Genomic DNA, 13,462 nt, shown 5'->3' with positions numbered 1-13,462 from the left:
TGTGGGTCTGACAGGGAGGGGGCGGAGGAAGGGTGGAGTCGCTGGTGATTGCAGAGGCGGGATGGACGTGCAAGCAAGTGTGGAGATTTGACATGGGGCTGCGCGCGTTGTGTGTTGCGATGCGGTGCGTGCGGGCGTGCGTTGCGCGGGCTGACAAGCTGAAGGGACAGCAGTGGTCAGCGCTACGACTTGCCCTGCTTTCGTGTGCTGTTGCTGGGCGGTGAGGGGCATCATGTGCTGGGCTCCCCGGCCGGGGCTGGGCCGGGCTGCGGTGGCGTGGCCGTGGCGTGGCGAGCAGCGCCGCAGGGCGCAAGGCGCAGGGCGTTGCAAGAGATGGCAGAGGGCGAGGGGTGAGATCATCGTTAGCGATCGAGTGGGACGGCGGTGGCCGAGGGGAGCAAGGCAGCTGGGCCGAGCAGCGAATAGGGTGCGGCGCGGTGCGGTGCGAGACGGTGCGAGATGTGGAGGAGGGGCGGGGGGAAGAACGGCGGGCGAGGGTCAGCAAAAGCAAAGGATGGGCGGAGGGGCATCTAGGCAGCGGGCATCAGCTGCAGGTGGAGGGCAGCGAAGCGCAGGGCGGCGTTGAGCGGAATGATGATCGCTGCTGACTGGTGCGCGGCTGCCGGGTAGCTCCAACGCGGCAGACCGGCTTTCTTCGACCTCGTCGCTTTCTTTCTTCTTCCTCATTCCATCTCCTCACGCCCCGACGCCGCATTGACGCCTGCCGCATCGTTCCGCGCCTCCTCTCTGCCTCCTTTCCATCGGAGCAGCACACGGTCACAGCGAAGCCTTGTTATCAGCGCGCCGTCGTGAGGCACCTCGGGCTTCGCTGCTTCGGGCTCACCTCCGCTGCTCTCCTCGCTTGCGACTGTTCCTTCCGCTGCTCTACTCTATTGCAACAACCGAACCCCTTCGCTTAGCCAGCGCATCCGACTGCCGCGATACCTGACTGCCGTGACACACCGGCTCCGGCCCGTTGGCGCCGTTTCCAAATCATGCTTCTTGTAGCGCCATGCTTAGTTGCGGGTCACTCGAAAGCTGCATGCTTGGGATACGGCCACTTGGCCAGATACAACACAAGGGCAACTCGTCTTGCGCCCAAGATCCAGCCCAATGCCCATTTCACGCCCAAGCAAAACAGGCCTCGCCCGGTACCGGCGGAGCGAGTGGGCCCTTGACTGGAATCGGAGTGGAGAAAGATCATGTCAAGAACGGCCGCTCATACGAAGCGTTGACAGAACATGCTTACTTGATAACGATAGGTCTGGAAACCACAGGTGGCGCGTGAGCACACGACTAGTGTCTGCTGGCTGTTATTCAGGGTCCATTATTACCCGCCCTGCCGATATCGTTATATTGCGCTACATCACGGATGCCGCATCTCAATGCCCTTCGTCAGCACTTCTCGAAACAGCGGACACGGAACAAGCGACGGAAACGGCGCAAGCGAAGCCCCTCGCGTGCGCGACTGACTCGGATTTTCATCCTCCGCTTTGGCCGCTTCTCGGGCATCAATGTCATAATTCATTCACTGCATGACGTACCGGTGGGATGAAACGCATTCATCAGCCCGTAAGGCTGGACTCTCCATAAAGTCGTATGGGACGGCAGATCTAGCACAGAGTGAGCCGTGTAGGTACCGTGATGGTCGAAGAGGTGGTTCGGGAAATGGAAGGAGCAGTGCTGTGACTTCCGCCGCCCCCGTCCCACTCCACACCTTGCCACTCAGGCGTTGTGACTATATTCCTTTTTCTTCAGTTTTCAACCAACCTTCACCGACCATATAGCACAGCCCGTCCGCCCTGAATCGATACGGTGCGGGGCCTCGGCTTGCGAGTAAGTCTTTTCCTTCTCGTCTGAAGACGCCGGCGACGCTGTCTGGACCTGGCGCGCGCTCTGACTACGAACTCAGCTATGGTCGAATCGGAAGAAGAAACACTGACAGTGTCACTCTAAGCCGTGCCCGGAAGAAGTGGCGGAAATCATGACAATGAGTAGGCCGGCAGGTCCAAGCAGCTTCCGTGCTCCCAGGCACCGGCAGTTACAGTTATCGATGTCCTCCTCGTGATACCATAGGACGATTCATTTCGGCAGTTGGTCTCTGATATGACGGCTGCTGACGATCATCTAATCGATATGTCGCGTGTTCTAGATGCAAAAAGAGGAGCACAGGAGGCATCGGTACGTGCGCGTGGTTCACGACTCGGATTCATCTCGTCTCCTAGCCTTCACGACTCGGTGTGTGAATAGGATGAGGTGCAATTACAGTTTCCCTTTCATGTTCACTCACCGCCTTATCAGACCGCCATTTGCAGTGCCGGCGTCGATGTAGTAGAAACCAGGAGGTCAGTTCCGGCATGAGTTGTGGAATTTATCATTGCCGCATACACCACCCAAGTTTTGCTTTCTCTTTCCTGTTTTGCTTGTGCTAATTATATCGCGACACTGCTTACACACCTACTCTATGTATCTGCTGTGTAGATTGAAATGTGTAACCGTATCGCCAGGGCAGGTCGACAGCCATTTCCACGTGTTCGGCAGTTACGATGAGCGCCAAGCTGTTTGTCTGACTTGAGCCGTCAATCGATGCGGAGAACATGACAGGGACGCAAGTACCACACCAGCATCCGCCTCTCCCGGCGGCTACCCACGGCTGTCAAACGGTCAACGTCCAGTTCGTCCCGTGCGCACACGACGATGCGGGAAGTTTACCAATGAACTGACTGCGATCGAACCAGAGCTTTTCGGCAGCTGAGTTAATTCACGGTTCCCCGGCAGTTGGCCGTTCGAGACATGTACATGCGCGTAATTGGGCCTGATTGACATACAGCGGCGGTGGCGGCGATCATGGCGAACGCGCGATTCGGGCTGGGCTATTACTGGGAGGATATGGCGGGGGTGGTGGGGCCCAAGACGAAGAGGGCAAGGAAAGAGCAGGAGAGTGGGAAAAGGACCGCATGGTGGTTAGGGCGGCGCGCACATGCTTGCAGTGGTATGTGCACCCCTCTTCGCGCCCTTTCGACCATCTCTTCCTTCTCTTCTCCAGGACGCCTGAACACATCGACGAGACGGGGGCCAGGGCGTTAGGAGAGTGCTCAGACAGACTCACGGGGAAGGGGGAAGAGAGGGCCCGACCGGCCATCAGGCTTGTTTTTTTCGTTTGTTTGAACGTGCCCGGCTGCCCGCCTTATTTTTGGCGCGCTTCGCTCTTGATGAGCTGGCAGGGCTCCGCCGCCTTGTTACGCTCGCCTTACGCTCCTCAATCGCCCTGTCGTTGCACACCACGCACCACTCCGTCCGCCTCCGCCGGCCCCGCTCGCGTCGGTTCCGCCTTGAGTGCGCCTGATGATCTACGCTCTTTTTTTATTTATTTTTTGCACGTGTCATCTTCTTTTCTGATAGGTGCTGCGCCTCCCATTATTCGTCACACGGACGGCGGATGCGGGACGCCTGGTGGTCCCTTGGAGAAGAAAAGGGCAAGTATTGGGTAGAGGGGAGGGGGAGAAAAGGGATCATGAGTCGTTGCAAGTGGCGTTTCGGCTCTGGCCGGGAGAGCGTGGCTTTTCACGGCACTTTTTTGGACAGGGATCCGTGGGGTTCGCACATGGCATCGCAAAAGACGTACGTGTGTAGTAGGGCAACGAGGGACGAACGGGCAGCGTCGTTGTTGTCGTGATCGCGAGTCGTTCGTCGATCTGCTCAACTTTCTGTCCATCGAACGCAATGATGTTCGGGCGGCCTTGGTGGTGCGTGCGCCGCCGCCGCCGCCGCGCGCGCGCTATCGATGGGCCTTGATTCAACGTTTGTACTATATGTGGTGCACTTGCGGGATGGGCACGGGGTCAGGGGAGTGGTGGACCGAGGCTGTTCTTCAGGTAAGGTGATGATGTGTGCAGGCATCCATGGGTTTGGCTTTTGTTGATGCCCCTCTCTCGGTGGGGCATGGTGATCGTGGTGCTCAATCTCTTGGTGTTGAGCATGGGCTTTCGTTTCTTTTGCTTTCTCACTATTGATGGCTATTTTTGGTTGTTCGATAGTGGATGGGCTTTGTGGCTGCGAGAGACGTAGCGTCGCTGCATGGATGTTCTTGCTTCTCCGCGGCTTCAGAGGTGGGTGCAGTCCGGGCCGAAAGTGATCTCGAACACCGTTAGTAGCTCGATCAAGGAGTCTGCGTCGTCGGTCTTTCTGCAGCGGCCATTCAAAATCGGACCACATCTAGGGAGTTCAAGTTTGGGATAAGTAGAAAACGGTCAATGTGACGTTTCAGGGTCATCGACGCTCCCTTCTCCGCATCACGTCTGCGTGCTCAATGTCGAGACATGATTTACATCGTCGAACCGTCTTGGTGGTCAAGATGAGACGGTATGTGGGGCTCGATTGATTGACATCCAGAACTTGTGTAGCTCTGGCCGGCACGAAGTGTGGGTCATGTCCTCTCCATTCTTCCGCCACTCCATATGCTGACCTTCCCGAAATCTTTCCATTCGGCCCTACACTGTACACTGCCTCCTCATCGACGAAGTCTGGCGTTAGGTCAACTCCTGGCTGCTGCTGAGGCACGCAAGCACTCATTGAGCATTATGAAAACATTGTATGAGCGCAATTTCTCCATCACGAAAAAAAGGAATGGTTGTTGTTCGGCCCGTTCAGCAGGCCACAAGAGCTATTACTTGAGGTCTGCCATAGTGAGTCTGAATGCTTAATATTCTGCCACTCGCGGAGAAGTCAGGCTGTATCTTGCGTCGAAACCGCCGAAGAAGTTCGCACACTCGGCCAAAATTGAAATTGTTTTTGGTTAAGTATAAGGCTGTTGCCTGCCATGGTGTAAAGCTCTCACATATGTCGTTAAGTAATTTGATTTGGCTCCTTGTTCAAGAGATGGTAATGGAAAGGGCAGCGGTGGACATGATCTTGTTGCGGATATGGATGCGTTACGTGCCGACGGCAATATGAAAGTCCCACATCCTCGAGGATGCGGTATTAACTTTTGATGGCATGGTATATCATCGTGTCCATTCATGAACTCTTGACTACAGCACCCTTTGATTTACTACAGGTACAATGTAAAGTGGCGTAGCATCTTGCCAGTAAAGCAGCGGGCACAAGAAAAGAGCTGGTGTGTACGTAGTTTTTTTGTCTGTAGCTTCCCTTATTTAGCGGCTCATCGATAGTATTCTCATATTTCGAAATTATATGGCTCAATGGACACTTTTTGCTCAGCAACGTTGTAAAACATGACAATGAGACAATTCTACCGGAGGCAATTGATTTTTATTTCGAAATCAAAGCGTGTTTCCTACGGAACGAAAATGACAAGCAGCGACGGTAATGGTTGTGAAATAGCACGTTTCAACATAATCGATGATCCGCACGATGATCAAGTCACGATTTCCATCACTTCTACATTCGGATATTGGGTATGCTGCCTACCGTAGTAGAGAAGGAAATCAAAGAGTTTCACCGTGGGTTTAAACAATAATAGAACAGTGGGCTGGGTCGAAGATACTGTCCCCACGCAGTCTTCAAAGCGCCGTAGCTGTTTAGCTCTCTCTACCGGAAGTTGCTCACTACGAAGAAACCCAACTTGGAGCGGTAGAATAAAACTGGAAGCTGTGGTACCCGCCGTGTCAGGTATACTAAAGGCTAGACCGCAAGTCACTTGAGATTGATAACAAATTCAATCACTCAATTCATAGCGTGAAGTGTCAGTGATGTTTTGGGAGTAAGCGACGCGGCAAACACTGCTCGGGGAAGAAAGTTACTGTCGTAAAATCTTAAGCCCCATGGAATGACTGAGCATAACTAAAATCAAAATCATGAAAGACACGCGAAGAGCAATAAATAAAGCCATGGCTACGTATCAGCATTATATCATGTTATTGTATGTCAGCATCTTTAATCATGAGTTGAAAAGCTGATATTTGAGCCAATGCCATCCGGGAGAGCGCTTGGAAAGAAAGGAAAACAAAAAGCCAGTCTGCCATTCCTGAAGATCGTTTAGATGCGCACAGTTGCGAGGCCGATGAGCTGTCAGGGAAGAGAATCAGACACCCTTTTAAACTCCCTCGCTCCAACCAGCCGAAACCGGCAACCAATTCGACCAAACCCACCAATCACCACGCACCACCTCTCCAACCCTTCACCGAAGCCTTGCAAAGCCCTCAAACGCTTCCAATAACCGCCCACGCAACACAGACCCAAATTAACCATACCTCTCACTACTGGTCGCCTGCCGAAAACTCCGCCGCACCCAACACTGCCACGTCGTAAAACACGCATTCTCACCGGGTTACGCCGCCACCGCCCCCTTTCCCCAGATAGTCGAACAACAACAACAACGGACAAGCCACGACCACCATGTTGCCCGCCAACGCACACACACAGGCCAACAGACCGCCGCTTTGCCAGCACCGGCTCCCGCCGCCAGCGAACAGTGCGCACCCGGAGAATTGCTTCAGACGTTCGAACTTGCAGCGTCCCCGGCCCTACCACGAGGGTTCCTCTGGTCGTTTAAGTGGGTGCAGTGCATATACTGGTTTGTGCGGGTTGCAAGTGCGGTGCGTGCGTGCGTGCATGGTCAAAAAATGAGCGGCGGGTTGTTGGCGGACATCGTCCCGTGGCGGTAGGTGGTTCGTTCGGTCGGGTCGCCCGTTGTTGTTAATGCGAGCATATGGCGCCGGACGTACCCTACTTTGGGGCGGCCGTTCAGTAGTACGTAGTGGTACATAGTCTGTGTACCTAGTTAGTGACAACAGCTGCAAGCTCCGCGCTACAGCCGGCGCCGGCGACCATGGACGCGCTAATGAACCGACACCAAAGCTCGAAGCAAGAACGGTTGGTCATGTGTAAGGGTCCCAGAGTTTCTACGGACGATTTTTTTTTTCCTCTTGACCGCCATTCCTTCCACTGCTAGTTTTCGCTCCTAAAGACCAGCCATTCATGGTTTCTGGAAAACATTATCCTCCGCTCAAGTGGCTCTCTGTGCCAAAACACGTCTAGTCTCTGATGATTCCGCCTCTATGGACGCCTCCGCGGATAGCCTCTTCCTCGCGGCAGCTGCCGGACTTCTTCACACCTCCTCCCCAAACGGATAGTTGAACTTCAGCAGGCCGTTCAGTCCACCCACCCAGTGATCCTCCCCTCTAGACATACCATTCGTGCCTCTCACGATGCTCGGCACGCCGCCCAACAAAGCCCCCTTCTCGCCCCTGCCCAACGCGCGCAGCCCGACGTCCTCGCCGGTGATGCGCACCTCGCCGCCGCGGCCGAGCGGCTCCTCGAGACGCATGCCGTCAATGCTGACGTCGACACCGTCGGAGCGGTTGCTCTCGGCGACGCGCAGTGTGACCTCGGCGTTGGCGGGGAGGACGAGTGGCCGGAACGAGAGGCTACGGGGCGAGATGGGCGTGAGGATGAGAGATGGTACGAGCGGGTGCACGATGCATCCGCCTGAGGATAAGGAGTATGCTGTGCTGCCTGTGGGGCTGGCGACGATAAGCCCGTCCGCGATGGCATCGGTCAGGTGCCGGCCGTTGACGGTGATGCCGATCACTGTCAGGTGCGGGTTGCGGCCGCGGTGTAGGATTATCTCGTTGAGGGCATAGAGCGGTGATGGGGGTATCTTGGTGTTGCCGCGAGCGAGGGTCTGGGCTGTTGCTAGAGATGGGTGCTTGCCCGTTAAGAGGGGCTTTTTATGTGTGGGGCCAGATGCAGAAGAAGATCCCGGGGACGTGACTCTTGCAGGACTGTGCACTGAAACTTTGAGACGATGACGGAGAAGGATGCGGGCGTGCCGATGTGTGCCCATGAATTTGCCTCGAAGAGATGCCCACGGATCGTCAGCGACGCGAATGATATCTTCAGCCCCCATGGTGGAGGGTGGGCCAAGCGTCTGCTCCGCGGCCGCGCTGGCACCAGACATGTAGACATCTCTGAAGGCGCGTTTATACTCGGCAAACTTCCACTCCCCTAAGAAGCCAAGCGTTCCCATGCTGAAAGCGAGAATGGGCGGAACCTGTCGGGCATTCGCATAGAGACTTGCAGCGTGGAGGATTGTTCCATCTCCGCCCAAGGTGGTTATGAGATCGACGTTGTCATGGAGCACCTTCTCGGCTTCGCGTTTTTGGAGTGGCAGTGCATAGACAGGAGATGGGAGTCTGTCATGGACCGCACGCGCGACGTTGGGCTCGAATAGCAGGTTCACGTCGGGATATGTTGTTTGAATATGATACGCGAGTTCAACGAGTGACTCAGTGACATGGGGCGCGTCTTCTTTCTTCATGAGCAGCACGGTGCGCAGGGGAGAGTGCCAATGGAGGCCGAGGAGATCATTCTGGCGCGTTGCTGGATGCAGTCAGCCTCAGAGCCCTGGTTGCTGGGACCGCACTCGGGGACGGGAGCGATTGGAAGGCAGGGTAAGAATGTTGAGCTCACCATGTGCGTGTAACGCCTATCGCTGCTCACCTTGGTATACGGGAGGATTGCGCTCGGGCAGTGCAGCAGCTTGCGGCAGCTCGCTGACCTGCTGGCAACGGGCGGTGCGCGAGAAGGCCCTTCGCGGCGGCGCAAAGCGCAAGCGCAGCGGGAGTCGCGGCGGCATTGTGGAGGTTGTGAGGGGTGACTCGGGGCAGAAGAGCAGCTGCGCGGGGTCAGGGGTGGTTCATGCTCGCGCGGAGGAAGCCGTAAGGGACGGTTATCGCATGGTGACGCGGATCCCAGCAGGGGCGGTGGTGGTGAGCGGAGAGAAGTCGATGGAGACTCGCTGATGTCAAAGGTGGCCCATGCTCCTCCGCGCTCCGCGATGCTCGACGAACCGCACATCCGCGTCCCACACGTCGTTTGCTGGACCCTCGCAACTTGCCGGGCGCGCCTCACCGCATTCGTGGACGCCTGTCTGCAGCCCTCGTCTCGGCCCTTCTCATCTTCTTCATCCTTCGTCGGCCATGCCTGCTGCCGGGCAACCTCTCCTCCGCCGCTGACCCTGACCCCCACCAGCTGCTGCCTCCCGTCGCGTGCTCATCAGCCACGGTCCCGCTCCTCCGCCCTTAACTCCGCCTCGCCGCCACTGTCCACGCGACGCCTGAGCAAGACCTCCACCACCTAGCCTCGCTCCCCTCCCTCCGTACCTCAAGGCCGCCGCCATGGACTCCGACGGCCTGAAGCACCGGCATAATGCTGCCACGCAGCCCATACCACCCGAGGACCTGCACAAACACGGCGCGGATACTGGCAAGATTGTACACCCGGCAGGCCCCGTCAAGCATGGCGGGCCCAAACAGGCTCTGCGCATGTTCCTGTTCGGCGTGTACTTCTTGGGCAGCTGCGTGTGGTAAGATACTTTCTGGTCTTCTTCCGCTTTACTAAGAGAATAGTGCCTCACTCGGTCTCAGTATCAACGTCACCCAGCTCATCGGCGCCCCGCTATACTTCTGCAGCAAGGACTGGTACTATGCCTGGATGGCCGTCACCAAGCAACACTTCGGCTTGCTCATCACCACCATGACACAGTGGTGGTCGCCTACCGTTGTGAGAGTCAGTGGCGACGAAAGCGTGCGCGGTCAGCTCAGGCAGACCGAAGACGGCCGTCTGGAGTGCGACTTCCCCGACCGCATACTTCTGATTGCGAACCATCAGGTGCGCCACATGCTGCTGATGTGGGAGAACCAAACGTTGACAAGGCGCAGATCTACACTGACTGGCTGTACTTGTGGTGGATTGCTTACACCTCGCGCATGCATGGGCACCTGTACATCATCCTGAAGGAATCGCTCAAGTACATCCCTATCATTGGCAACGGCATGCAATTCTTCAGCTTCATCTTCCTCTCGCGCAAGTGGGCGACAGACAAGCCCCGCTTCCAACATCGCTTGCAGAAGCTCAACACTCGCCACAAGGGCCCCATGTCAGGCGAGCACGATCTGGATCCAATGTGGCTCCTCATCTTCCCCGAAGGCACCAATCTGTCCTCGAATGGCCGCGAATCGAGCGAGCGCTGGGCTAAGAAGAGCGGTCAGAGCGACCTGAGACATGCGCTTTTGCCAAGAAGTACTGGCATGTTTTTCTGCTTGCAGGAATTGAAGGAGACTACCGAGTGGGTTTATGACTGCACTATGGCATACGAGGGCGTTCCGTAAGTCTCGATATACTTGCGCCGGGAATTATGCCTAACAAGAAACAGCCGGGGTCGATACGGCCAGGACCTTTTTACTTTGAAATCCACCTACTTCGAAGGCCGACCCCCGCGGTCAGTCAACCTCCACTGGCGCCGCTTTGCTGTCAAGGACATCCCAATATCGTCGCAGCCCGAATTCGAGCAATGGATCCTTCAGCGTTGGCGCGAAAAGGACGACCTTCTCGAAACATACCTCGAGACAGGCCGCTTTCCTTCAGATCCCGAGGGCATCCGTTATGAAGTTCCCGGCAGACGTCTCAATGGCATGCCGATGCTCGACAAGGACAAGACTATTGCCGAAGGCAGAGGCTACATCGAGACCGAGGTCCGACCGAAGAGCCCGGTCGAGTTTCTGCAAATTTTCATTCCCGGGGCTGCTTTGGTGCTGGTGGGGAACGTCGTAATTAAGACGCTGAGACTGATGAAATCAGTCGCTGGCAGCGCGTAGATGGTCCCTTTTTCACATGTCAATACTTTCGGCCCACCATCCTCACCTCACATATCACCTCATCCGACACGATCCGGACGTTTCCACATTTTTTGTTTTGGGTGGAATTTGTGATAGCCGATTACCGAAGGCTGCAGCAGAGGAACTTTCCGTGGGGCTAAGGGTCTACGAATACGCAAAGGTCATGGCAGCAGTCTGGCCGGTCTAATGTCTTCCATTATTACATCGCTACACCGCTCTTAATCCCTTTTGGCTTCCCCTGTTTTTGCGACTGAGACATCTGCGTCATACCCAGGTCTGCTTCATTGGTGTAAGTTGGATGCTTCTTTGGATCAGCAATTGGGGTGGAAGATGACGTTTGTTGGACTTTCCTGGCAGATTGTCTCCTGGGGTTATACATAAGCTGAGGCTCTATTTCTAGTCATTTGCCGGCGTAGAATAGATGACTTGGAACAAGAGGCGGGGCCTTTTCGAAGACTATCATGCCGCGAGGCTAATGTGCCACACCAGGCACGAGGAACACTGTCATTAGTTAGATGGATGAGTGTACTCTTTGGAAAAAAAAAACATGGAGTGTTACGCATTTTCATAAAGTAACAATTCGAGCATAAGGCTGAGGATCTCGCAGTGACCTCGAGAAGCCGTCACACTTTGCTGATACCTAGCGGAATCTCGAACTGAAAAGCAATTATGTAGGACGGAAGAATAACGTCTAGATGTCTGCCTGTAGGTTTTGCCACAGCTACCGGGGTGTTTACAGCATCGAGTTCATGGAAGGAAGGAGATCGGGTCAGAATTTGGGCCAGGGCACGCCTCCACCAGTGACTCAACGAATGATTAAGGTCAAAGGTAAAGCTAGAGATGAGAATTCCAAAGGTCGCGATTATGTCAACGATGATTTGGAAGGACCTCGTACTCTACTGGATTCCGTGCGGATCCGACGCGTCTGAATTGTTCGGGCGAGCTGCATATCTACCGTCCAGCCACCGCACTGCAGTAGACAAAGACAATGTAGGGCCTCAGCAGATTCCCAAAAGGGAAGTAACGGAGCCGCACTGATCGACGGTTTAGAAGATGCTTCATAGGTTGCTCGAGAGATTACAAATCCAATCTTTAATCTGCGTTCCACCCACATCCTTTTGATTACTCTTCCTACACTTGGCCATCCAGCAACATCCCAATGGGGAAGTAACGAGAAATTCCAAATCTAAGAAAGTCCACGTACCGCACATCTGCAGAACTGGACCGGCACTTCTTCATCAAATATTAAGTTCATTGCAAGCTAATGTGAGTATCTCGGGCGGCCATACTGGAACGGGCAACTGTCAACTGCACTCTTACAGGGATCATGAATATTCCCCGCATCGCAGCGGGGAGCACAAAAAGCGAGCTCAAACCTCACTTCAACTGCACGTCCAAACGCAACCGATCACCAGCGATAGAAAGCGATAATTCAAAGTGAGTTCCTCTCGGGCCATCACTACCAATCCAATACATCATAATTGCTGCCTGCTAACCGCAACCCAGAAGACATCCATACCAAGAAACATCACTTCTCAAACCCATCCATCTCAAACACGAAGTCACCACCACCACCACCACCAAAACCACCCACAATGTCCACCACCCCCTCACTCTTCCCCGCCCTTCCCCCCACCCTCTCCCACCTGACCGCCCTCCTCACGCGCACCCCGCTCGTCCAAGCCGCCCTGCAGCACGCGCACGCCCACTCCGCCCCCTTCGCCTTCAACCACGTCGTGCGATCCTGGCTCTTCGCCGCGCTTGTCGGCCGGTCGCACCCGACGCTCCGGCACGAGCGTATCGACCCGGAGGTGGTCGCGGTCGCGTGCCTCCTGCACGACCTCGGCTGGGATCCGACGGGCGCGTGCGTGAGCGGGGAGAGGAGGTTCGAGGTGGACGGGGCGGACGCGGCGGTGAGGTTTCTGCGGGAGAAGGCGCCGGCGGGGTGGGATGGGGTTGGCGGTGGTGGTGAGGGAAATGGGGTGTTGTTGGCTGATGATACCGGGAGAGGCGGAGGAGGCGGAGGGGAGGATGGGGATGATGGGGATGATGGGGATGATGGGGATGATGATGTACGCGGGTACAAGGGCCGCAAGACGCAGCAGGTTTGGGATGCGTGCGCTTTGCATACGACTGGCAGTATTGCCTTCTGCAAGGAGCCGGTCGTCGCGGTGGTGGCGTATGGGATGTACGTTTTCTTTTCCCTCTCTCCCTCTCTCTCTCTTCCCCTGCTTTCCCTCCCCTCTCCCCTTCTCCAACCAACCTCCACATCTCACGCAGACCAACCAACCCAACTAACCAGAAGCCAAACCGCCATACAAAACAGCTGGGCCGACTTCCAAGGCCCCGCCAACACCCTCCCTCCCGACATGCTCACGTGGGCCGACTACGACGCCGTCGTGCGCGCCTACCCGCGGCTGGGCCTGCTGGGCGAGCTGAAGGACATCATGTGCGGCCTGTGCCGCACCAAGCAGGCGACGACCTACGACAACACGGTGGGCGAGTGGGGCGAGCTGTTCGTCGACGGCTACTCGCGCGAGGGCCACCGGACGGCGGAGATGTTGCTCAAGTTTACGCCGGCGTTGGATGCGAGGGAATAATGGTATTGGCGGTGGACAGAAAAGCGGGAGACTCATCGCTTTCAATGATTGAAGCTATCAGAAAGATAAGGCTGGACGCGTCAAGTAGCAATAATTACATTAAGGACTATGAAGTGTTCGACACCAGAGGCGACACTGAAATGACTTTCTCGTAGGTTGAATGGGCACTTTGTCTTGACTGCAGTAGTGGCATTCGTTTGGACAAAACAGCTGATCCTTCGG

At 55.8% G+C, this 13,462-nt stretch overlaps 3 protein-coding genes across 3 annotated transcripts; 2 read left to right on the top strand and 1 right to left on the bottom strand.

Moving 5' to 3' along the window:
* Positions 1 to 7,069: 7,069 nt before the first annotated feature.
* POS5 (NADH kinase pos5) lies at positions 7,070 to 8,599 on the bottom strand (the record flags this gene model as incomplete). Its single annotated transcript, XM_066774987.1, has 2 exons — positions 7,070 to 8,343; positions 8,464 to 8,599. The coding sequence occupies 2 exons, from the start codon at positions 8,597 to 8,599 to the stop codon at positions 7,070 to 7,072; spliced, it is 1,410 nt and encodes a 469-aa protein (XP_066635106.1).
* Positions 8,600 to 9,140: 541 nt separating this feature from the next.
* SLS55_003512 (uncharacterized protein) lies at positions 9,141 to 10,619 on the top strand (the record flags this gene model as incomplete). The annotated part of the gene is made up of 4 exons (XM_066774986.1): positions 9,141 to 9,328; positions 9,372 to 9,633; positions 9,684 to 10,129; positions 10,178 to 10,619. The coding sequence occupies 4 exons, from the start codon at positions 9,141 to 9,143 to the stop codon at positions 10,617 to 10,619; spliced, it is 1,338 nt and encodes a 445-aa protein (XP_066635105.1).
* Positions 10,620 to 12,707: 2,088 nt separating this feature from the next.
* SLS55_003511 (uncharacterized protein) lies at positions 12,708 to 13,240 on the top strand (the record flags this gene model as incomplete). Its single annotated transcript, XM_066774985.1, has 2 exons — positions 12,708 to 12,712; positions 12,967 to 13,240. 2 exons carry the CDS (start codon positions 12,708 to 12,710, stop codon positions 13,238 to 13,240), a joined length of 279 nt encoding a protein of 92 aa, XP_066635104.1.
* Positions 13,241 to 13,462: the final 222 nt, after the last annotated feature.

This window comes from Diplodia seriata, assembly GCF_021436955.1.
Source record: "Diplodia seriata strain FDS-637 chromosome Unknown scaffold_3, whole genome shotgun sequence".
Classification (NCBI taxonomy): Eukaryota; Fungi; Ascomycota; class Dothideomycetes; order Botryosphaeriales; family Botryosphaeriaceae; genus Diplodia; species Diplodia seriata.
This window is presented reverse-complemented; position numbering and strand designations above follow the sequence as displayed.